The sequence below is a fragment of the Anser anser genome (assembly GCF_964211835.1).
Source record: "Anser anser genome assembly, chromosome: 10".
NCBI classification, from domain to species: domain Eukaryota; kingdom Metazoa; phylum Chordata; class Aves; order Anseriformes; family Anatidae; genus Anser; species Anser anser.
Genome location: NC_139730.1, coordinates 16,542,287 through 16,565,545, shown reverse-complemented (window position 1 = coordinate 16,565,545; position 23,259 = coordinate 16,542,287). Strand labels below are relative to the sequence as shown.

Sequence of the window (23,259 nt, the reverse complement as noted above, 5' to 3'; positions counted from 1 at the left end):
CCAGGATAGTCATAATTAGTTATGTTTTTCTACCAAAATCTCCAGACGTGTCCCTACAAGCAAATCCATTTTCTACTTCAACAGGAGTTTTCCTGCAGAAGGACATGAGCATATGCCAGGATTGTCTGAAATCACTGTGGTGCTGCAAGCTACCTGTTATTATTTTGAAGCCTTTCAGGGTCTCAGAAGCCCACCTGTTATTCTTTTATAAGGAAGATAAACGTGCTACTCTCCCAATCTGAAAACAAATGGAAAGGTCAAAATTACTCTTCAAGATGATTTAATCCTGTTAATCCATTTATATATTCCCTGCAAATTGGCTGGCTTCAGAGAGACAGTTCAGTCATTTAACATATTTTTGACTTTCAAAAATTCAGCCTCTTCCAATCTGTTGTTGTGTGTTCCCCTCCCCCACCCCCCCTCACTGCAGTACATATAAAAAGCTGCATAGACTAGCTTCTCATAGTTTTGCACAATGAACTCCAAAGCAGGTGATGGAGGGCCCATTTGAGAAGAGCTGAGCAGAATGAAAGTGGAAAATACTCTATAGACAAGCTAAAGGAAAGAAGCAAGAAGTTTCTTGGCTACTAATGAATCACTTTGCTTTCCAAATCAGACAACTTTGCCACAGTAGATTCACTTTTGAAGGACAAATATGAAAACAAAACTGTAAGTAATAAACACACCTTGTTCTGGAGCCTTGCATACTTCAAACAGTAACAAAATGTTTAAAATTTGAAAAACGATTATTGTTTAGTTACACAGGCTTCTCAGTGGACTACTACTGAGACCACATCGCATTACTTTCCACCACCCACACCTACACATTCAGATGCACTGGCTGGGTGGGAATCACACAGACCAAAGTAGTAGTACATTACTTTTATGTCATGAAGGGAAAGCTGTGAAACAACTTCTAGGTCTCATTATTAGCCAAAAGAAAAAACATATCCCACTACATCACGGTCCATTATAAAATTGACTGCTTTTAGAAAAAACACATTTTCTTCTCCTAAGATTTTTTATAGCTTTCCTCCTTCTCTTCATTAAAAACTAAAGAATTTGCTTTTAAAATTTTATTTCTTCTTCTTTTGAGAAACACAATCTAATGACCATAAATGCAGCATTGTCCAACATAAATGCAGAACAGGCAGCGGTAACACTGCATAGTAGGGTACAATAACTTAATACCAAGCTAAATAGAAATATATTGAAGTCCAGATGATGAGAGACAAAAACAAAAAATTCCACACATGTACATTTCTAAAGATAAGGGACAAAATACAGAAGTTCTACATTTTCAAGTTCTGAAGAAACTTCAACAATTCATGAAATTATGATGTTTTTGCTTGGAAGTATGATATTTTTTCTAGGCAAAGTGCATTTCTTATTTACAACAAAAACAATCATAATTTTGCAAAACAGAGCTTGACATCTTTCTTAGATCAGAGTAACTCCAACTCAAATAATGAGGAGCATATAGAGAATTATACATGGTTTTTAATTTGCTTTTATAATTTTTTACAGAACTCTGTAAAACTTTCTGTGCACAACATAAATCATAGTGGGAGCACATAGTCTTTGATTCCCTTTGACAGTTTCCACTCCAGTTATATACTGAGGTACCTTATTATTTTATCTCATTTATAGGTCTTATCTGTTATGCACTTGATTACTGCTCTTGATGCTTTCGTTTCTATCCCTGAAATGAAGTACAGACAGAGTATTATTGTTCAGCACTGGTTACATACCATGAGAATGAGCACACTGTAGGTTCCTGGGGACTGTTTTCTGTTGGGTGAAGAAAATTCAACGTCTTTTTCTGTGAACTACATCTCCTCATAGCAATGCTGTAGTAACCTAGGCAAAAACATATTTGGATTTAAATTACACAATAAAATTCAGACAGCATATAACTGACATGTGACATACATAGCACAGAAGTTCCATTCAGTCATTTCCATACTTCAAAAGCTCAGAGGAAGACTGTGAGCTACTTTTGTAGCATTCTTCCTTCAGCATTGTCTAATTACCCATTCCAAGAGTCCTTGTTATTTATCAACTCCATCCTCCTCCTCTTGCAAGAAGAAACCATGTTTAAGGTGAAATTAAGGAGATCATGGGACATGTGGAGGAAAGGTAAAGAGACAACCTCTTCTTGTGCCAGTGAGCCTGTAACATGGTGCCTGCATTACCACCCTATTGCTCACAGATTAGAAATAGCCTAAGAACAGACCATCTAAACAACCAAATGTATTTCAGTAACCTCACTTCCATAATCTGCCTAGGGAGTAAAGCCCGCAGAAACCTACCAGTTCTCTTTGTCATGCCACCCTTGGGCACTGACTCATAGAATCATAGAATGGTTTGGGTTGGAGGGAACCTCAAAGACCGTCTAGTTCCAACTCACCTGCCCCCCAAAAAAACAGATTTATGATGCAATAGGCGAATATTCTGATAGGGAAAAAATATGAACACAAAATAAATTCCATAAAAGTTTCAATAACAGCAACATTTCTGGTAAAACTACAGGGTTCAACTTTTGTGAGGAAAATAGGACTGTTTCGAAAAAGAGGTTTCAACAAATATGGAAGCTCTTTCTGTGGAAAAAAATAAAAATAAAAAAGTGCACTTACATACAATACTTCTCTATCTAGTACACCACCTTCTTCAACGCTATACTGTGGTCTCAAAGAAAGCTAGCTACATAAATCCACAACGTTTCATTGTCCACCAGCAACTAAAGTAAAGGCTGAATGAGAGATTTTCTCTTACTCACCTAATAATGGAGCACTCAAAAAGATAGTGAAGGAGGGAAATGAAGAAATTAAACCGTAAAACTAAGGAAATTAAATACAAGTAAGCTTTGAAGCCTTGAACCTGCATCACTAGGTATTAGCCCACAAAACTCCACTGATCCGAGGACTGAACACATAAGCCTGTAACTCAGGAAGGAAGTAGCGTACTTCTGCTTCCCACCTCAAGACGATACCTACAACTGGTGACAAAAGCCCACTCCTTGCCCAGGTAAGCAAGGAGGGTCTGCACAGCAGGCAAGCTGGAAATCTGCTCATCTGCAACATACTACGTGATGAAACAAGGCTTTCTAATGTGCTCCATCATTCCTGAGATGAAGACAGCAATGCCATCAGTTCTACAAAGAGGAAAAGACAGACTTTCACTAGATGCTAATGTTCTCTCATTTGCACTTGGCATTCACTGTGGAATGCCAAAGAAATATTTAAAAGTGCCACATCCATTTGGTACCTTTAATTGTAAATATTTCTTAGAGCTCCATCACTGGCAACACTTGGGTCTCACTGGCAAGCAACACTTTTTTTTTTTTTTTAAAGTTATCACCAGCTCCATCTGGTGGGTATTCTGCAGAATATATTTTCTTGAACGGAAAGCATAGCATTTTCTTATACTTTGTTTTTCCTCCCTTTGGAAATATAAGCATTAAAATGTCTAATATTTAATTAATTTTACGTTATATTAGCATGGGAAAAAAGTCACAGATCTTCTGAAACTTCCATCTTTATTTGATGTAACACTGTAAGAAAAGGAATTTAATTAGAAACCATAATGCACTGGTATTATACATAATGAGGTTGGCTGTGATTGTGAAAATTGCTTTTCAAATGAGAAAAATAAACGGAATACATAAAATATATTTGGACTAAATAACAATGGCTACTAATCTAGAGAAGACCTGTAATGTGGATATTCAAAACATTTTGATATAAAAATAATGAGAATATGAAATAGAGATTAGCTGCATGATAGAAGCAAACATAAAATACAGAATAGCTTTAGAAGTTATCTGATTCTCAGTTCCTCTCTTCCTGGCCCTGGCACTGATCTTCTACGGGACCGATGCCCCAGTTTCTCCATCTGAATAAAAGAAGCAATCATATAAATCTATGCAAACACTCTTAACTCCATGATATGTGTAAAATCAAAGAGTTCTTGGATAGATAAAAGTATGATTAGTGTATGCAAAATCCTTGAGCAAACAGTCCCTACACTTTCACAAGAACATTCTCAACTATATTGACAAGTCCACAGTTCTTCACAGTAATGAGTTTTAAAATGTTGATAAATTTTATCAGAAGTACCTAGCCAACATTAATGAGACTTACTGAAAGGAAAAAAAAAGTGGTGGTAGGGAACCTCAGTTGAATTGTCAAGGGTGCTCACTTAAGAGGGTCAGCAGTAGTCTACACAAACCAAACATTTCATTTCAGAATTCATATATCACCAAAGGTAAGAACAACAACAGAAGATGAATACAAATACAACAGAATCGATCCTACCTCTGCGTTCTAACTCTAGCACTTAAAGGTCTCTACTCCTGCTAAATTTACAGATGATACAGTTAGGTAGCACAGCTCTGTAATCTCTCACACGTCAGTGAGCAATGAATCAGCATCTCCTAGACAGTCTTGTCTGGCAGAGCTTAGCACCTCTCATTTATTGCTGATCCTCATTTATTCTCATTGCTTAACTCACTGAGGCCTGTGACATTGGCCTCAAAGCTACCAAGCTGTAGCTTTACACTGGGCATTTTCTGATTGTGGTGTTTTACCTTCTGCTGACAGAAATTTGTTAGGAAAAGAAACGTGCTTCAAAGGAGTGGAATCTAATAAAGTGAAGGGAGATTGCACAAAGCTATGCAGAAAAAAATTCATTGCTCTCATCTGCCCGCCAAGCACTAGATAATAAATGTGACCGTGCTTTTTGCTGTCAATCTGTGGAGAATAATAGGGCAAAATCCATAAGGTTTTTCCTGATTTCCTGGGATAGGCAACAGTTGTCAGTGTAATGCGAATGCTGGAGGAAGACAGTATCAGGCATTCTCACAGGCACCTCATCCCTTTTATCTGCTGATTAGGACATTAGATCCCGTTCCTTCTCCACGGTGAGAGGTGCCAGGCTAATCACTGGAAACAAAAAACTTCTGGACAGCAACCAATCACTACCAGCAGCATCTGGACCTAACAGCCACCAGCCTGCTACGCCCTCTTATGGTGAGAGACAAATGAAAGTTAGGTGTGACAGATCCATTACCTGTCTCTCTGTCCAGCAGCAATTACACAGAGTTCCCACCTTTAACAGCTCCTTCAGTTTCATGTACTCTGTTTCTACTAGGAACACTTATCACAGTAATATATTCCATCTGAACAACTCATGTCACAGGTATCTCCAGAAATCTGACAGAAGATGGTGGATTTTCATTGCTACTTCCTGAATTTCAATGTTACATTTACAAGGGAATATATAACGGAGAGGGGACTTCTCTTTTTTATCTTCCTCTTTCATTGTCAATCTCCTAACATTTTTGTGGTTGGGATCACGAGTTAGTCATCTCTTTTTCTCCTGACTACAAAGCCTCAGAGACAGACAAAGACAAAAACTGCTCCAAAAGACATGTGCTAGAGTCAAATGAGCAAACCTAGAAAATCAAAAACAAAATCCAACCTGACCTTGCAGTAATAGGATCACATCAGGATTAGTCTATGTCATAGATTAAGCCCACTGAAGTAAACTAATCTTTCTCCAGTCAGCTAAGACTGTATGTTTACTCGCTAAGCTGGGAAAAACTCACAAGTGCAAAAAGCATATCTGTTGGAATAGACCATCTAGACTGTGCCTACATCAACGATTAGTGCACTTACTGCTGCACCACTGAACTGACCTTAAAGTGGCTTCAGAAAGCAAGATCTCTTTAAACAGTTGTTAAACTACATTGTGTGCATTCACGGAAAAAGCATATACAAGTCAGCAGAGCACTGTTATATTGAAGGCTCTTACAGACTCCATGAATTCGCATTTGGGCAGTCAAAACTTTCTTTCTGAGTGAAGCAAGCAATTCTGTCCATCAACACAAAGATGTCTTGCAGGCAGTGGAACATCTTCCCTTTGGCTGGCAGAGAAATATTCCATTCAGACTGCAAGCAACAGGAAGCTCTGAACTGGGGCGGCTATGAGAAGGAACAGTATACCCACTGTGCTTCTCTGCCCATGAATACAGCAGCTGATGGCTCTGCTTAACTGCAGATGTACTAGCCCACTCCTCTCCTGCCATTAGTCCCTTCGCACAGAGATCACCAGAGCACCACACTACAAAATGGGTGTTTGTTCCCTGCTCGGTGTCATCAAACTACTTCTTTCCCAGTCAGTAAGAGTAATGGCTTTTGTGCATCTGGGGAATAAGGTACCTCTGGGAGCATCCTCTTCCTCATAGGAATGCCTTTTTTAGTGCATGCATCGCACTGCTTCTCCAGAAGTCTCTACACATCTTTGGGAGCTGTCCATTCTACCATCTCAGTCCAGGCTGCTTACAGTCCTTTTGAATACTTCCTTTTCTCCTTCACCTCTGTTAATTAAAATATTTTCCAGGATCTTTATTTTGAATTCTCATCAAAACATCAACATCCGACTGAAAGTGGGCACGGGGAAATTAAGACAGAAAGCAGATTCTTTTTTTTTTTTTTTTTGGGGGGGGGGGGCAGTATTTCCTCACATGCCTGTGGTTTCCTACTCGTAGAAATGATCACAGCCCAATGCCTCCACATAATAGGGCTAGCAGAGTTGTGCCTGTGAAAACACACTAACCAAGATGCTGATCTGACATCAGAGATACTGTTTTACTGAAGATATACTCTAAGTGGGAGCAAAACAAGATTGTGCAAACCTCTGGACAGTCACCCCCGCAGAAGCACCAGACCGGGTCCCTGCATGGGAGAGTAACCAACTGCCTTTGTGGCACCACCACCCTACTGCTGCCTGCTTAACCTACACAGCTGGTCTACTTTAACATCCAATTCTTAAACAGCTCCTGACTCAGAGATAAAGTGAGAAAGTGAACGCACCCAGTCAGTGTTTGTATACATACACATATCCAGTCAATAAATTCCTGCTTTCTAGTCTACTCAAAAAAACAACTTTTCCCACCTGTCCTCAAGGAACTTCATCTTCACATGCTACAGGGCAACAGAAGTGCAACAAAAGAAAGTCTTCCATGTTCTATGACTAGAAGGTATCTTGAGAGCACATTCATAAATAATGAAGTCCAAGATAAATTTGACAGAAGATGAAGAAAACATCTTGAATACCAGAGAAGTTGTAGTTCGCCAAGAAGTAGTGTGTTCTGTGCTGTGCAAGAGAACATGTTGCTTTTTTTCTTTTTTCCTTAGCAACTACCAACAGCCTTCTGGGCCCAATCCTACATACCTTACAAGGGTGGAATTTCCCAAGTAAAATTTACCATCGTTCAGAAACAAAAGTAGTGCATATTTTAGGACTTAGAGGAGAGTTAAGCATAGACTGGCATTATGCCAGTCCTCCGCATTAGGCTGAATTCCACCTTTAATGAAGTTGGTCTGAACTAGGCTTTTCCAGGATTGCGAGGATTGGGCCCACTGTTAAATTAGAAACTGTTGTTACAGTGATTCATTACAGCTAAGGAATTCTCAGCACATAGACATTTTAAATGAGAACTAACATGGACAAAAGGACAAAATAATGAAAATATAACATGGTTGCATACCTGTGATGCAGATCCAGTCAAATGACTCCATTTAGCTCTTTGCACGCACTTACAAAGATCATCTTTGTACTGTGTATGTATAGTACCTAGCTCAACAGGGTCCATGCCTTAGCTTTCTCGGATCTTGTCAAAAATTATTAAATCAGAAACACCACGTGTTGATTTTTTTTTTAGACTAAATCAATTTAGAAAGTGTACATTGCCATCTGACTTCCCACAAGATTCTACTAAAAAAGTACTCATATTAAAAGGAGAAAACATTTACAACAGTAAGCGTATTTTTCAATCCATGAACAAGAGTCAAGTTTCCCTAATAAGATTCAGGAAACTGAACACCAAAGGCTTATTTTATCAAGACCTATCTAGTTGTAACTGAAGAAAAAAATAAAATATCCCAAACAGAAACTCAGTGATACAGGAACCTTAACCATCAGCATTTTTGCAATTAAAACATGGTCTTAACTTGATGTAGAGGGTTTTAAACTAGCTGTGATGGAAGCCTGACTACCAGACTGAAATAGGAACAAGACTGAAAGCAGCCATTTGTAGCTTTGAACGTGTACATATGGAATTACTCCTAATGATTACATCCCTGACTGACTCCATTTGCAGATACTCATCCTGAAGATGAGTGACTCTTTCTTCCTTTGCTTAACCCACATTTTATCCCAAATATCTATGTTAAATGGATTCTCACAAGAACAATGTTTGCCCACAACTTACTTTTGAATTTTAATTTCCAAACTTGTGCTGTCTGAGGAAAGGATGACTGCACATCTTGATAACCTTCAAACTTGTGTTATTAGCAGAAAACTGTAAATCAAGCAACATTTCTGCAACAAAATTAACATGAAGTTTCAAGTAGAAAGACCATTCGAAGAATTTCCCTTTAACACCCCTGAAACTGGTAGCTAGGGCCACAGAGAGGATGTCTGAGCTGTGTTAGTCATGACATACATGGTTGCATTAATACTCAGCAAGAGTCCTCACAACTGAAACAGATGTACCCATGGTAGACTAAGGTTTTATCGCTGCCACTGAGGTGTTTGGTTTCTATGCACGCTGATAAGTAGGCAGCTGGTGGGGCCATATTTGCTTCCTGACTGCTGTGTTTTGTGAGTTATGCAAAACTTCCAAGCTCTCACCTCTGTAGCAGTAACAGCAAGGTGTAGGCAGTTTCTTGTCCCAGAGCCACTCAAGGCCTGGCTGGTGGTGGAGCCCGCTGCCGAGCTCCATTTCAGCAGTCACCTAATCAATAAGGAAAACTACTGCGTTGATGTGATTTGATTTTCTGTTATGTATTCATCTTAAAAACAGCATGACAATCTGTTCCTCAGAACAGTACAACTAACACACCATACCTTACAAAGGTATGGCTGACCTTTCTTTCTTGTTCATTTAGGGATGGGTAATTCACCTTAGAACTTCCAGTGATGAGTTAGTAGGATCATTGCTAACATTCTTTGTTTCTAAATTGCCAGAATAGAGAAAGTTTGCATTTTTAGTGAAAGCTATTTTGCAATACAACATTTTAAGCAGCTGAGTGGTGTTTAAATCCATACCTACTGCAAGATACTAGAAAAGTAACAATTTTTAGATGAAACTTTTAGAACTTAATAGTTTGAGAATTTTGGAGATGGGCAGCAAGGTGATCTATATTGCCTTCAGCAAATTTGTATGACCCCCCAAATCTGCTCTGCTGGGACACTTTCAAGCACAAACTGGCACAAGACTGTCTATTAATTCCCATTTTCCATAACAAACACACTAGAGAACTGCAGAGTTCTTCTCCTTTCCAAAATCATTTGACTATAGATTCCCAGTGTGGTTGGTAAAGTGAGATGAACTGCAAAATGTTCAGAAATCTATCCCTTTTGTTCAGGTCAAGGAAGACCGAAGATATCATCATGACAGTACAACAAAAAGAACACCAGTTAGTTCATTTCAAATCTTTGCCTTGCATTCTGCTTATAAAACATTAGTCGTTTTTTATTCATCATCTCTTTCTTTCACTGTCCTGCTTACAAGCAATGTTTAGTCTACAATACAGTTGGTACTAAAGAAACCTGAACTTTGATGTAGCGTTTAGCAAGTACATATCAAAAGATATGTATGTCTGTACTCTTTCCTCAAGCACATTTCAGATGGCTAAAAATTTACTTTCATTATTCATTTTGAAGCCATGAAAAAAATCTCTCTCTTCTGCCAAAAAATTTAAGAAAGAAAGAGAATGTCTTTATTTAGTTAACAAATTCCAGGTATGTAAGATGCTACTGCATTAAAAGCTCAGATTTAAACTACTTAAGATTAATTCAAGTTCAAGTTTCAGAAGACTGAAGAATTGCAGCTAGCACTATACCACTTGGAAAAAAAAAAAAAAGCAGTTCTCATCTCACTTAAATGCAGAGCCATAAAATGAGCCATTTTAGCATCCTGCTTTGCAAAAGACCTTTGACACAAGCAAATGGCCAGTGAAACAATGGTAAAAAAGAATACATTTCTTTTCTCAGTTGCATACAATCTGTTCATTTTATCTTACAGTTTTGCTTAAAATAGAAAAGTGAGAAGCACCTACCTTGTCAGACATCGTGAAAGCACCATATCCTTGGGACGTTAGTTAGACATAGCAACATAACGTTTAGTTTAAAATCAAAGTGTTCTCCATAGCCCTTAGCATGCAGAGGTTCTTTTAGCTCTGCTAGAGGATGTGCAAACGTCTACTCAGGGTATTAGAAAAGGCTAATTCCTAATTCCCTCTACTAAGCCTGCTTGCTGCTATGGACTACTAGTGGCTTTATTCTTATTAGAGACTTACTGGTTGCCCAAGGTGACAGTGCTGTGTCACAGGTAATCATGAAAGTGATATGGCAAAGGGTTTCTAAAACTCTAGCTTTGAGTAAAAATATTAAATGATTACGCACGTATGTAGCTTTTTAAGACTAAATTAACAAACAGATAGTAGTGCTTTACTTTTCTAATACCAGCTAACATGCAATAACATCATATTCCCTTTCCATTTATGTGTCACAACCTGTCATTCGAAGAATCAACAGCAGCAGATTGGAGCAGGCTGATACTATGCCCCATATGGTAGCAATTATAAAAAGAGAAGAAGGTCAAGCCATGTCAGAAAAGGGAGAGTGCTTACACTTGTTTTTAGATTTTGGGTGTAAGCCAATAAATCTTTTCTAACCATTTAACTTAGAACCAGGCTACTTACCAAACAATGGAACAAATCCTTAGAGGGGTTAACACCTGTAACTTCCATTTGCAGCCGGAACAAGAACAATGGTACTGGTTGGAGACATTTTGTTTGATGTTCCTTGCTAGTTTAAAAAGAAACAAATAACTAGCAACATAGCTGTAATCACAATAAACTCTGATGAAACAGCTGCAAATAACATTATTCAGTAACACATTTTCCAAGGCACAGGTGAACACAGACATTGAGTTTAATGGATTTCTCTGTCACAAGTTGTTTGCGTTTCTGCAAGGGTAGTTAGGTATTTTACACAAATTTTGACAAACATCTACATGAGGCATTTTTTGTTTAGGGGTACCTGTACCATACTGAAGCATGTTATTTAAACAAACTATACTGAGGCATCTGGCATCAGATAAGGTTGACTAATACGTGCTCACTTGAACTGCCCCATTTCATCACAGGAGTTGCAGCTGGCTGCCTATCTGCGTATTCTCCTTGGTGGCCTGTGCTAAGCATCTCACATAATATAGTTTCTCATCTGGCTGAATTTATAGGATGCCTTCTAGAAGTCACAAAACCACAGTGTGACTTGAGTTCTCCATGAAGCCAGCTCTGGAGAGCAGGCACATATAAAGCTTTTCAGTCCATGACAGACTTCACTACTTCAACTTTGAGATCCTAAAAAAATGATTTCTTGAACTGCCTGTTTACAGGGCTTTACACCTTTACACTCCTGCTTAAGTTCAAATTCTAATAGCTTGTTAGGGTATTAAGCTAATAGAGGATGATAATGCTGCCAGGTAGTCCAGGACTTAACAGTTCTCTGGTCTTTTGCTCTCATCCCTTTACAGTAGACTGATCAGTTTCTAATTCCATTTTCTGGTATACAGTGCAGGTAGATTGTCTTTTGCATTTAATAAGACCTTGGTCCCTCTCTGATACTTTTGGCTAATATCTGATTAGAAAATGAAATAATAATTAATATTTTGCAAATGGACATAATTGCATCACAGGCTGCAGACAAAGAATTCCACATAAGAAACACTTCTTAATTTCAGTAAGTCTGGTGTTCCAACATCTTCCAGAAAATTAGATTATGAGATACCCTACAGCAAAACCTGTAACTCACAATTAACCACCTTCAGTTAGTCCACAGCATTCAACTATTTACTTTCCAAAGTCATAACTACTAGATTGTGCAGCAATTCTGTGTACTGATGTTAACCTTGAGATATTCCCCAATATTTGAATTCCTTCTGGTTCCATTAGAGAATACACTCATGTTGCAGAAAAACTTGGAATCACAGTGACATTTCTTAAAAGTTTTCTTCCAATTATTCCAAGCAAGAATCTTGGCAAAAGATTCTAATTCTAAACCATGGCAAAAGAAATAAAGGGAAAAAAATCTGTTCTCATCTTAATCGCTCTTCCCATGGCTTTTCAATTCCTCCTTCCGGTGTTCCAGAACACTGAAGAGCTCTCAGATATGGAGACCTCTGTGTCATAACAGCAGTAAAGGCCCTTTTCTGTGGAAAGTACCACCATTACTATGAACTATGAACTACAGTTACCTTTTTTGCTTCTTTCTCCCCCTAACAATGTCTCTCAAGGATTTGATTAAAAACAAGGACTTTATTAAACATACCGAGCACCTGAGCCAAAACATCGTATTCCTAACTGTAGATATGTGATTACTTAAACAAAGAAATCTGTGCTGGACAGAGTGCCAGATAAGAAGCGGCCTCATAAGCCTTTTCTTTTGCCTTTTTGTGAGACAAAGATTAAATTAATGGACAGATGAATTTTCACAAAGGTGGCAACACAGTTGTAGGAAAAGTCCTTGAAGCCCATCAGGTGTGACACTGTCAGTAGCCATTGAGTTGTTGTCTGAAACGTACAGAACAACATACTTACTCTAAGTCTGAAATTACTCTCTGGTCTGCTACTTACGAAGCAATCCTTTCGTTTCCACATCTGGGAAACCACTTATGAGTTTTATGCATAACTCATCAACTTCGTATTTATCAGACTCAGATAAACTATCTTCAGTCGCTTTTCTTCTGCAGTAGCATATGCCGAAGTAAAAGCCAACATAATACAGATTTGTATACTGTTTTTCTAACCTTATGTGGTTTTGGTTGTTCTCTGTGCCCTAAAGTAACTACAAAAGTCATAATGAATGCAACCAGAAAAAAAAAACTTTAATTAGTCTTTACATTTACACATTCTGGAGATGGCTATCCCCATCTGGTTCCTCACTGTCTCCATGACACGCACGGAGTGCTTCAGTTTTCGGCACATTTCTTCCCTGTGTGTCCAGCCAAGCTTCACTACATTGTTCACTTCATCAGGGTCCAGCAGATGGAGCTAGCAATACACTTGTTTGGCACGGACATGGGAAAGAAACAGCATTTTAATGAGTCATTAGACTAGACCACACTTTTTACTTAACAGTTCTGAGAAACTAGCTGGTAATAGCTTATCTTGTGCAAATCAAATATCCCTCCACCATTTGTTCTTCCCAGAGCAGGATAAAAAGCAGTCTCTTCTCAACTCTCCCACTTTAGATCATTGATTCTATCTCATTATTTAGCCTATTCCTTTTTCACAGAAGCATGGAAGACAGTGGCAGACAAGGAAAATGCAAGGTGGCTCAGTACTTCAGGCATTTTTTTATTTTCCTGACTAAAGTCACAGTTTACCAGGGTCACAAATTCCCTGCTTAAGCAGTTACCAGTCCCAGATGTCAAACTGCAAAAACATGGATCTATCTTCAACTGAAAGGAAAAAGAAATTATGCATTTCATTTAGACCAATCTGACAGCAACTTAAAAAGAAACAGACCTTCAAAGTCAAAGCACATCTTGTTGGCAACCCAGAAGAAGACTCAAAGACGAGATTAAAATTATAAGAAGAGAAGAGGATTAACAAACTGAACTTGCAGGGAATCCTGATCTGCCCACTGCAGAATGAGACAAAGCTTCCATCGCTAAAGAAGTAGCATGTTTTCTGCACGTTCTTGTTCCCTGGCTGTATCCACTGCTACATTAATCACTTTCTTAGAATGCTGGCTAACAGTACACTGTGTTCCAAAGCAATGGTAATATCATCTACACTGGTCTTCCACAGAGCCTTTATTAAAGATCATACAGTTTTAAAAAAAATATAAAATCCTGCTCATCATTGACCTTTAAAGTGAGTCTCTACAGATTGAGTTACAAGCATTCAAAAATATTACTTCCCTCTACCTAACTCAAGTAGGGTTGAGACTGTGTAATAGGTTCATATAGATAATGCAATCCAAACAGATGTATTTCCATCTCCCTATACAGAGCTGACTATAGCCCTGCTCTTCACACTGTTGAATCTTACTCCCCCTTTTGACCTATTCAGCCACACCTCTAGACAGCATCTACCAAAGTGCAACTATACTAACAAAGATTGGAAGACCCAGAGCAAGAATATGCACTGACTGCATGGTCAACTGACTATACATGACTTGCCTCCGTAATTCTTATGACTACATACAGATAGTGACTGATCCTGACACATAAATTTATTTTTCACTGAAGCACATAGTGAAAGAAACTTCTGGAGATTTTTTTAAGAATAATTTTCACATATAATGTTTTAGAAATTGTGTTTTTAATACAATCAAAATTTTATCAGTTGGTGGAAGAAGCACTGGACTAACTGAAGCAAGAATAATGTAGTTCTGATCAGCAGAGACATAGCTTTTGGATACTCATCTGCTTGAGCTGTATGCTGTTAGGCTGTCAGCAACGTAAGAGGAATTGATGTAGCAAAATCTAGACTATAATAAATGAAGAAAGCAGGTAAATGCTATGGAGAACAAGCCACTGTTCCAACAAAACTTCATTTTACAGGATCAAAACAAACATTCTGGCTAGGAACCCACTGTCCCCCTAAGGGGGGCCCTGAGACAAAGAAAACTGCTGAAGCCAGAAAAATACCATTAGCAGTATCTTGTTAGAAAATTAGACTTACAGCTGGTAGTAAGAAACTCTTAAAATTATTAATATTATTACATTATATTCTGGAAAATACATAAGGATATTTATAGCTACTCTAAGTGGTGACTGCTTCACTGCTAATGTAAGAAGTATCCAAAATGGGCATTACATAATGTTGAAATAGAACTAAGTTAAGGATTTAAAGATTTTGACTGAGGCTCTGTTTTTAACGAACTCAATAAAAAAAAAAAAAAGCTCATTTTTTGGTTTCAGTTAGTGTTCAAATATTCAGGCAATGTCCAGGCACTGCTGGGGATGCTGGACAAAAAGGTAATTCAATAGGTTAAATATCCCCAGGTCCTCAGACTTCTCCCAGAGTATCTGTCAATTCCCAGTAAGGCATTCAGAATGTTCCAGTCCCCAACCTATACCACCAAACTCCCCCCAGCTATTCCTCCTTACCAGAAGGGAAAGCAGGTACCTCATTTCATTTGGACGCAGACTGAGAAGGAAACAGGCGATTCCTAAGCCAAGTACACCTCTAGAGCAAACCTTAGTGGCATAACCACAAGACCTTCTTTCTGAAACCCAGGTCTACCTTTTACTCAGCTAGCCCACATACCAGCTGTATTTCTCCGTGTTTTTATTCTTAAGCTTGTACAGGGAAGACAAATTTTTAAGTCACCGCATTCCTCACATGCAGGAACAGTTTGGCTCCTATCTGCTGTAAATAGACCCTTCTGCTGTCTGCGCTGGTTCGCGGTGTTCCAAGCAGAAGGCAGTCAGAGCACGTAGCGCTCCTAACACCTCCACTGTGGCCCATGTTACAGCCCAGTCTGGCAGATACGCTGGCACACAGCCATCATGTTTTTTAAGAGGGTCTAAGGAACAATCAGACAGAGGAAAATACAAGCAGTCCTTCTGGAAAGGGTCTTCCTAAGGGACAGATTCCACCTGCCTATCCTTTTATGTTGTCAACATGGCACAGAGGGACTGTGGTTCAAAGGAAAGCTCATCTCAGGGACTTTCAACTACGCTGACATTTTTTCTGAAAATGGGGTGAGGTGAGGGTTCTGATATGTCTTTAAGGCTTTTGGGGGACCTCGGAAACGAATGTGGCATTTTTCAAAAAGCTTAGAAAGTCATTTGACACTGAATTTGAATATTGACAGTGTGGCCCCTACTGCAGCGAGGCAGCTATACCATCTAAAATGGGTGACACAAGGAACAGGGAAACAGCACAGGCTTTGTTTGCTCCGTTTCCTCCTGGGAGGATCCTTCGCAACCACCCTGTATGGCACTGTTGCAGGGCAACTTTACCTTCCATCCCCAGCAGAGTTCAGCGACGTAGGTAAGTCACATAGGATGTACGAGGCAGTGCTTATCCTTGTTCCCTCTAGTCGACACTTCATGACTGAGCTCAACAGTAAGAGAATAAAGCAGAGAGAAAAAAATAGCTCTGACTCCCACACATTAATTAGCCTTCAGATCTCCACAGAGCATCTATTTTGACATTTCTGGATGGTTTAATCTATGTTAGGAACTAATTAAAGTTATGAGCAAGGATTCTCACCCATACCTTAGGCCATTTACTCATGGTAGAGGGACCTGAGAAGCCTGAAGTCAGCGTGAAAGCAATATGCTGGCAGTTTCTCAGGACCTTAGTGACAGTTCATTTCTAAGAGGTGTGCCAGGAACAGGACTACAGGGCACAATGCTGCTGACCTATGTCAGACATGAGATACTGTATACATGCTATAAAACTTCCTAGATGCTGAAGCTGTTTAGAATCATTAAAATAAGAAAGTCGCAGAATCATAGAATATCCCGAGTTGGAAGGGACCCGTAAGGATCATCAAGTCCAACTCCTGGCACCGCACAGGTCTGCCCAAAAGTTCAGACCATGTGACTAAGTGCACAGTCCAATCTCTTCTTAAATTCAGACAGGCTTGGTGCAGTGACCACTTCCCTGGGGAGCCTGTTCCAGTGTGCAACCACCCTTTCAGTGAAGAACCTCTTCCTGATGTCCAGCCTAAACTTCCCCTGCCTCAGCTTAACACCATTCCCGCGGGTCCTGTCACTGGTGATAACGGAGAATAGGCCACCTGCCTCTTCACTCCCCCTCGCGAGGAAGTTGTAGACTGCGATGAGGTCCCCCCTCAGCCTCCTCTTCTCCAGGCTGAACAGGCCAAGTGACCTCATATGTCTTCCCCTCTAGGCCCTTCACCATCTTCATCGCCCTCCTCTGGACACTCTCCAACAGTTTAACGTCCTTTTTGTACTGTGGTGCCCAGAACTGCACACAGTACTCGGGGCGAGGCTGCACCAGCGCAGAGTAGAGCGGGACAATCACTTCCCTCGACCGACTAGCGATGCCGTGTTTGATGCACCCCAGCATACGGTTGGCCTTCCTGGCTGCCAGGGCACACTGATGGCCCATATTCAACTTGCTGTCAACCACAACCCCCAGGTCCCTCTCTGCGGGGCTGCTCCCCAGCGTCTCGTCACCCAGTCTGTACGTATAGCCAGGGTTGCCCCGTCCTAGGTGCAGGACCCGGCACTTGCCTTTGTTAAACTTCATGTGGTTGGTGATCGCCCAGCTCTCCAATCTGTCCAGATCTCTCTGCAAGGCCTTTCCACCCTCATCCAAGTCCACAACTCCTCCAAGTTTGGTGTTGCTGGCAAATTTGCTCAAAACACCTTCTAGTCCTACATACAAATCATTTATAAAAACACTGAAGAGGACTAGCCCTAAAATGGAGCCTTGAGGGACCCCACTAGTGACCATCCGCCAGCCAGATGTGGCCCCATTTACCACAACCCTTTGAGCCCTGCCCATCAGCCAATTGCTCACCCATCGGATGATGTTTTTGTTCAGCTGTATGCTGGACATTTTGTCCAATAGGATCCTACAGGAAACCATGTCAAAAGCTTTGCTGAAGTCCAAAAAGATCACATCAGCTGGTTTCCCTTGATCGACTAGATGGGTGATCTTCTCATAAAAAGAAATCAAATTTGTTAGGCAGGACCTACCCCTCATGAACCCATGTTGGCTGGGACCAATGACCGCAAGTCAGCCAAGTCGTCTTCCCCCTTGCTAGGTTGTGAGTCTTGTGCTCTGCTTCTTACGGCTACATCACTGAATGACCAAAACTGACATTCTAAAAAGCATGACTATCAATTAAAAGGCAGGTTGATTCTTATAATAGAGAAAGAAAGAAAATACTGGCAGTTGGATTCCCAAGCTGACACCTTTGTTCAACAGTGCTAAACTGTAGCTATTGTAATAAAAAGTTCTACCGTGACTGTTATTGGAATTACTAATATTAGAATGAGAGAGATAAAAGCAGCCTCATTTGAAGCAGCTATTCTGTTCTATGATTTTAGCTACACAACCATCAGCTGTAGCTTAAATGGGACGTTACCAATGCTGGCACGCCCACACACATAAAGGAAACAGACTTCTGCACCTCTTTGCATAGAGCTTGTAACCCAGAAATGAACGTATTACTGTGTGCGAAGTCTGGTTCTCCTGATCTCAGGTCCAGAAGCAACATTTTCTTCATTCAAATTCCTTAAAAGTGGCCTACTTTCCATATTTATATTAAGAACTAAAAATCTGAAAAGAACACTGAAACACAGTACAGCAGGTGTTGTGCAGATCAAGATTGGTGTTCCTACTGGAATAGGTGGGGTTTGTATTTTAATTGTGCTGTTCAGAAGTTAACATGACTCACTGCCTCTCCTCTTTCCTGCCTTTCTAACGGCCTTGTACTGTACAAACAGGGGTGTGTTTGAAGGGACCATGGGCGTAGTAGAGGGAAACTTAGAGTCCCTGCAGAGATATCAGTGTACCTGGTGATGTTTCCAATCCTGATTTAGAATAACACCTAAGAAGTTACATCACTAATAATGTCTGTAAGAGGGAAAAATAGATAATACTAATGAATCCCAGGGAATCCGAACTAGGAACTAAACAAAAAGCACCTAATCTCTTCTGACTGTTGGCACTCCAACAGTTATTTGATAGCCAAGGCAGAATAATGATAATAAGCCAAAATAATTTTTTGAAAGGAATCTCTTAGGAGGGGGAGGCTGGAAGGGAATGCAAGTTGTCTTTGTGGAATGTTGTCAGATGAGAATTAAAATTCCAGTCTTTACTGAGGCCTCTCCTGGAATGCACAAAACACTGGGTACATTCCCCTCGTGCACACACAAACTTTGTGCTTTATTTTTCCATGCCATGCTGCTTATAGGCTCATAGCTGCATTCCTGCTTGGCTTCTCAGCCATCTTGGTACATAAACACAGTGACACCCAAATCTGCACTCTTCAGCCCTGGTGCCTCAGCTGAAACAGAAGCTATTTCACTCAGGAGCAAGAGACATCTGAAGGTCCATGCTGGGACTAGGAGGGAACTGCTGTACAGGATCATCCTGAGGTTTAGTTCATACCCAGACTTCACCAAAAGCTTCTCAAAAATCATACCAAAGACGCCTTAACAAATCTTTAGCGGTCGGCAGTGGGACAAGCATGAGACCTGGCAAAGCTCTCATTTCTCTTTCAAATGCTTAGAATTTGGCTTATGCTCTGAAACGCAACTGTTAATATTCATCATCTATCATACCGTTGATTGCAGTCGTTACCTAAAGCACTTACATTTCATAAACAATGCAATACCCTTTCAAAGGACTGAAGAGAAGGAGCAGAACGGAGAGGCGAGTTTTCTTCCATGGTATCTTCTCAGAAAATGTAATCTGAATACCAAACACGAGGAAGGCCTGCAAAGGGGACAAACATCTCTTCACCAGAATGACATGTGTATTTCCTAATAACAAATAAACAAGCTATGCAGGCCACTTATTGAGGGTAACTATACAATAAAACACAAAACAACATTGTGTGATAATGAAGTTGGATGCCAATTACTGAATCTTTACAGCCCATTCCCACCAATGCCAATGTCAAACACCACAGTCAATGTCGAACTTCCAAGACGAGTATAAATTGAGACTTGGAGCTGGATTTATTAAAGTATTTTTTCAACAGATGCCTTAAAATGCAGACTATACTTCAGAAAATGTCACTGTGTACCTAATTCCCATTTGCTTTGCTGCAGGTGAGATTTGCAACTGAAAATCTCACTAAACATTATCTGAATTTCTAGGAGCTTAAACAGCATTGAAAAGATCCACTTGTGTGACATTCATCCTCTGCAGGGATGAGAAGAGGATTTCACCAACTCCATTGGGAGCCATGAGATATGGAGGCCTTTTGATGTGGTGAGTACAGAATCTCATCCTGATCACAGTCTTAAAGGCTGCACATGCCATTTTACAAATTACTGTTAAAACTCGGAGGCTAGAATGCAACTCCCACATGCAAGATAGATATAGCAGATTACAATACGGCGCCAGATGTATGTAACAAACAGCTACTCCTCGCAGGCTCCATCAAAAATTATGTTACTGAAAGCCCCACAATGCCACAGGACAACCCCCTCCTACAAATAATTTTCCAAAGACTACAAATAGTGTCCAGTTAGCAAGGGCTGGCCACACAGAGTTCTGCCCATTTGCCTTGTCACTAACTGGTGCGAGTCATTAGTCACTAACTGAAGTTTCTGTTGGACTCACTGAGAGCAATTAGGCCAACAGTCAGGTTTAATTTTTAACTTATAAATGCAAAATGCTGCTTTTCTATGAGCAGTTGAAGGACTCTCTGTGTTCTACAAGAAAATCCCTGTTTTCCACATCAGAAGAGCTTCGTAGTTCTTGCAGCACTGAGCAAGTTTGAGAGCACTGGGCTCCACGTGACTGCCATCAAAAAACTTCTAAACCAATCGATCAACCAATTCCATGAGCACAGGCACTAATGAAGGCTGTTTTCTATGGATTTATATATTACGGCCTCACTGTTGCATAACACTACACAAACTCACGATACAGTCTCCCACTCAGGCAGCTACTGGGTCTGTCCCATCCTCTTACCCTATTTAGCCTATTTTCAGACACTGCCTCACTGCTAATGTTAGCCAAAATTAGCTACGGGAATCCGCTGTAGACAAACAACAGTAAGGTTGCATTGGGTCTCACTGATTTAGTAATCTAGGTTAAAAATAATCTATCCTCTACATAACTGTTGTTAAATTACTATACTGTTGGGAAAGATCAGGAAGAAAAAACTCTTAAAATTCGGACTACTTCTGTTCTTCCTCTCTGAATACAGAGATCAGTGTGAATTCTTTTCTGCAGGCTAAACGCCAGTCAGCCTAGAAAAGTACAGGATTCCCTGCATCTATGACTTCCTAGTGCCAACAGAACACTGCCTGAGTCACTTCCAAAGAATGGTTCCCAAGCCTACATTTCCAAACACAAATAAGCCTACCCTATTACACGGAAAGTTAATATTTAATAGTTCTGACCTCAGTTATTGTGGCAGCCTGCTAGTTTCCGCCACATAGCATGGAGAAAAGCAACTTGTTTCATTGAAAAAGAGAAAGTGGAGCGATGTGACCTTTGTGTCCATAAAATTCACCCAAGTTCTGTTTGACCATGTTTCCACTCAGACCTTTAAAAAAAAAAAAAAAGTCAGGAATGGGGTAAGTATTAAAAATGATCACCTGTCTAACACATGCTAACTTTCAACCTCACTACTGCTACTTAGCCATTTGAGACTTTGGTAAAATCATTTTACTTCTCCATCATAATTTGCCTTTTAAATTAGTCAATAGTATATACCATAATTTCCTGTAAGGTATTTTTCAAAGATTATTTGTTTTCTACAGAGTTTTGAACATGCAAGTGGACAGAGTGAACTAAATTATCACATCTTCAAGAACTGAAAAGATTTGACAGGCAATCTGAAGTGTATGTAGGCAGATATTTTGCAGCGTACATACTCACTTTCATCAGTTATTTTTCTTAATGGTTTCAAAAAACCTTTTCTTAAATGTGATATTTAACAAGCTATCTATTAAATTCCTGTGAGCCTTAAACTATAAAACTCATACCTGGGAAATCCTTTTTGTTACAATTTGCAAGGCTGATTCTCTACTTTCTCATTACCTGATTAGCTGTTCATTACTTACTGAAAACAGAAGCTTTTTTAGTTGCTTTGGATCAGACCCTTGAAAGAATATAACACCTCAGTTTAAGAAAAAATAGTCCTGATTTACATTAACAAAAGTGAAAGAATAGAGATTACAATTTGACCTAAATTAAGAACAGAAATTTCACCAAGCTTTACCAACAGTCACATCTATACCTATTATCAGCATGTCTTATAGCTGTATTGTTCAATACACTGATGAATGCCAGGCACGTCTATTATTTTTTTAAGCCAGCATAATTGATAACATTCTATTACTCTGTTTCTCACCAGTATTTAAATGCATGTAACATCCAGTTCATTTAATTACAGCAGCAAAGAGAAAATTAAACAGCCCACAAGATGAAATAGCACACTTCTCATCAAGGTAAGATTATATGGTTGCAAACCTCTTGTTCACAGGGTGTCCCAACCCAATTCCCATCTCAGCTGTAGTAAAAACAAAAACAACCCACAGTTTGAAGCCAAGCTTTCCAAACTTGTGTAATTAGTTTTATAAAAGAAAAAGTGTATGAGAAAATTTTACTATCTACCATTATTTGTTTTGCCTATACAAAACAGGCTAAATGCTGCCATAGAGTGTTAAAACGTATCCCCTTCTTCAGTGGTAATAAACATGTTTGAAAAAGCAGTCTAAGGCAGATCTTAAATTATCCCCAGGCTGGGATTAAAAGCAAAAGGACATGTAGCCCCTTTTACCCTCAGAAGTTGTTTTCTCTCAACTATTATTTTCTCTTTGTGTTGATTTTTCCATTAGATATTTTTTGGCATGACTGAAGAATTTTTGCAGGCCCTCAAATGCAACATAAAATGAAGAGTAAATATTTGGAGTGAAAAATGTATTTAACATCTGATCAACACCAATGAATTTGTGTGAACTCCCATCAAACTCAGTGGGACCACATGGTTAAGCAAGGACCAGCAGAACACAAAGTTTTGAGTGATGATGTGTTTAGATTGTCTGCTATGTGATGTGTGAAACTTGTCTAGGTGACGTTTAAATATTCTTCACAGTATGCAAAATAATAATAAATCAAATAGTCCAAAATCAAAGAATACAAAATGAGCTCAAGAACAAAAAGTGAAAGCTTCCATGTTTGAAAGCAGATTCTGAAAAAAATATATCTCCTTTGAGTAGTCACAATCTGTTTTACTGTTTGCACTGCTAGTTCACCGAGCACTTCAATTCAGCGTTTTGTTGGGATGGCAGGAGGCTTCCTTCTAATTCACATCACGTAGCAAAGCAAGTCTGTATCTGGGTGACGATCCACACAGAGCTGCCACCACTAACAGACTAGTCTTCACAAGAGGCTTTGTCACCATAAAGAGGCCAAACTTCCTGTCTATCAGTCAAAAGCAGGAAGTACCCCAGATCTCTCTCTCAGTGCGGCACCAACAGACAGCTGGGATAAGCCCTAA

General features: G+C 39.6%; 1 protein-coding gene and 1 long non-coding RNA gene across 2 annotated transcripts in view; one reads left to right on the top strand and one right to left on the bottom strand.

The window, feature by feature from the left end:
- Window positions 1-23,259, bottom strand: part of TRPM1 (transient receptor potential cation channel subfamily M member 1) — a 130,531-nt gene that overhangs the window by 82,463 nt on the left and 24,809 nt on the right. Inside the window, exon 3 of the mRNA XM_083850970.1 lies at window positions 1,752-1,860. Coding sequence (XP_083707096.1) covers window positions 1,752-1,860 — 109 coding nt within the window. The remainder of the gene's footprint in view (window positions 1-1,751; window positions 1,861-23,259) is intronic.
- LOC310905178 lies at window positions 21,194-23,254 on the top strand. Its single transcript, XR_014588842.1, has 3 exons — window positions 21,194-21,331; window positions 22,153-22,207; window positions 22,598-23,254. It is a non-coding gene; the product is annotated as an uncharacterized lncRNA (long non-coding RNA).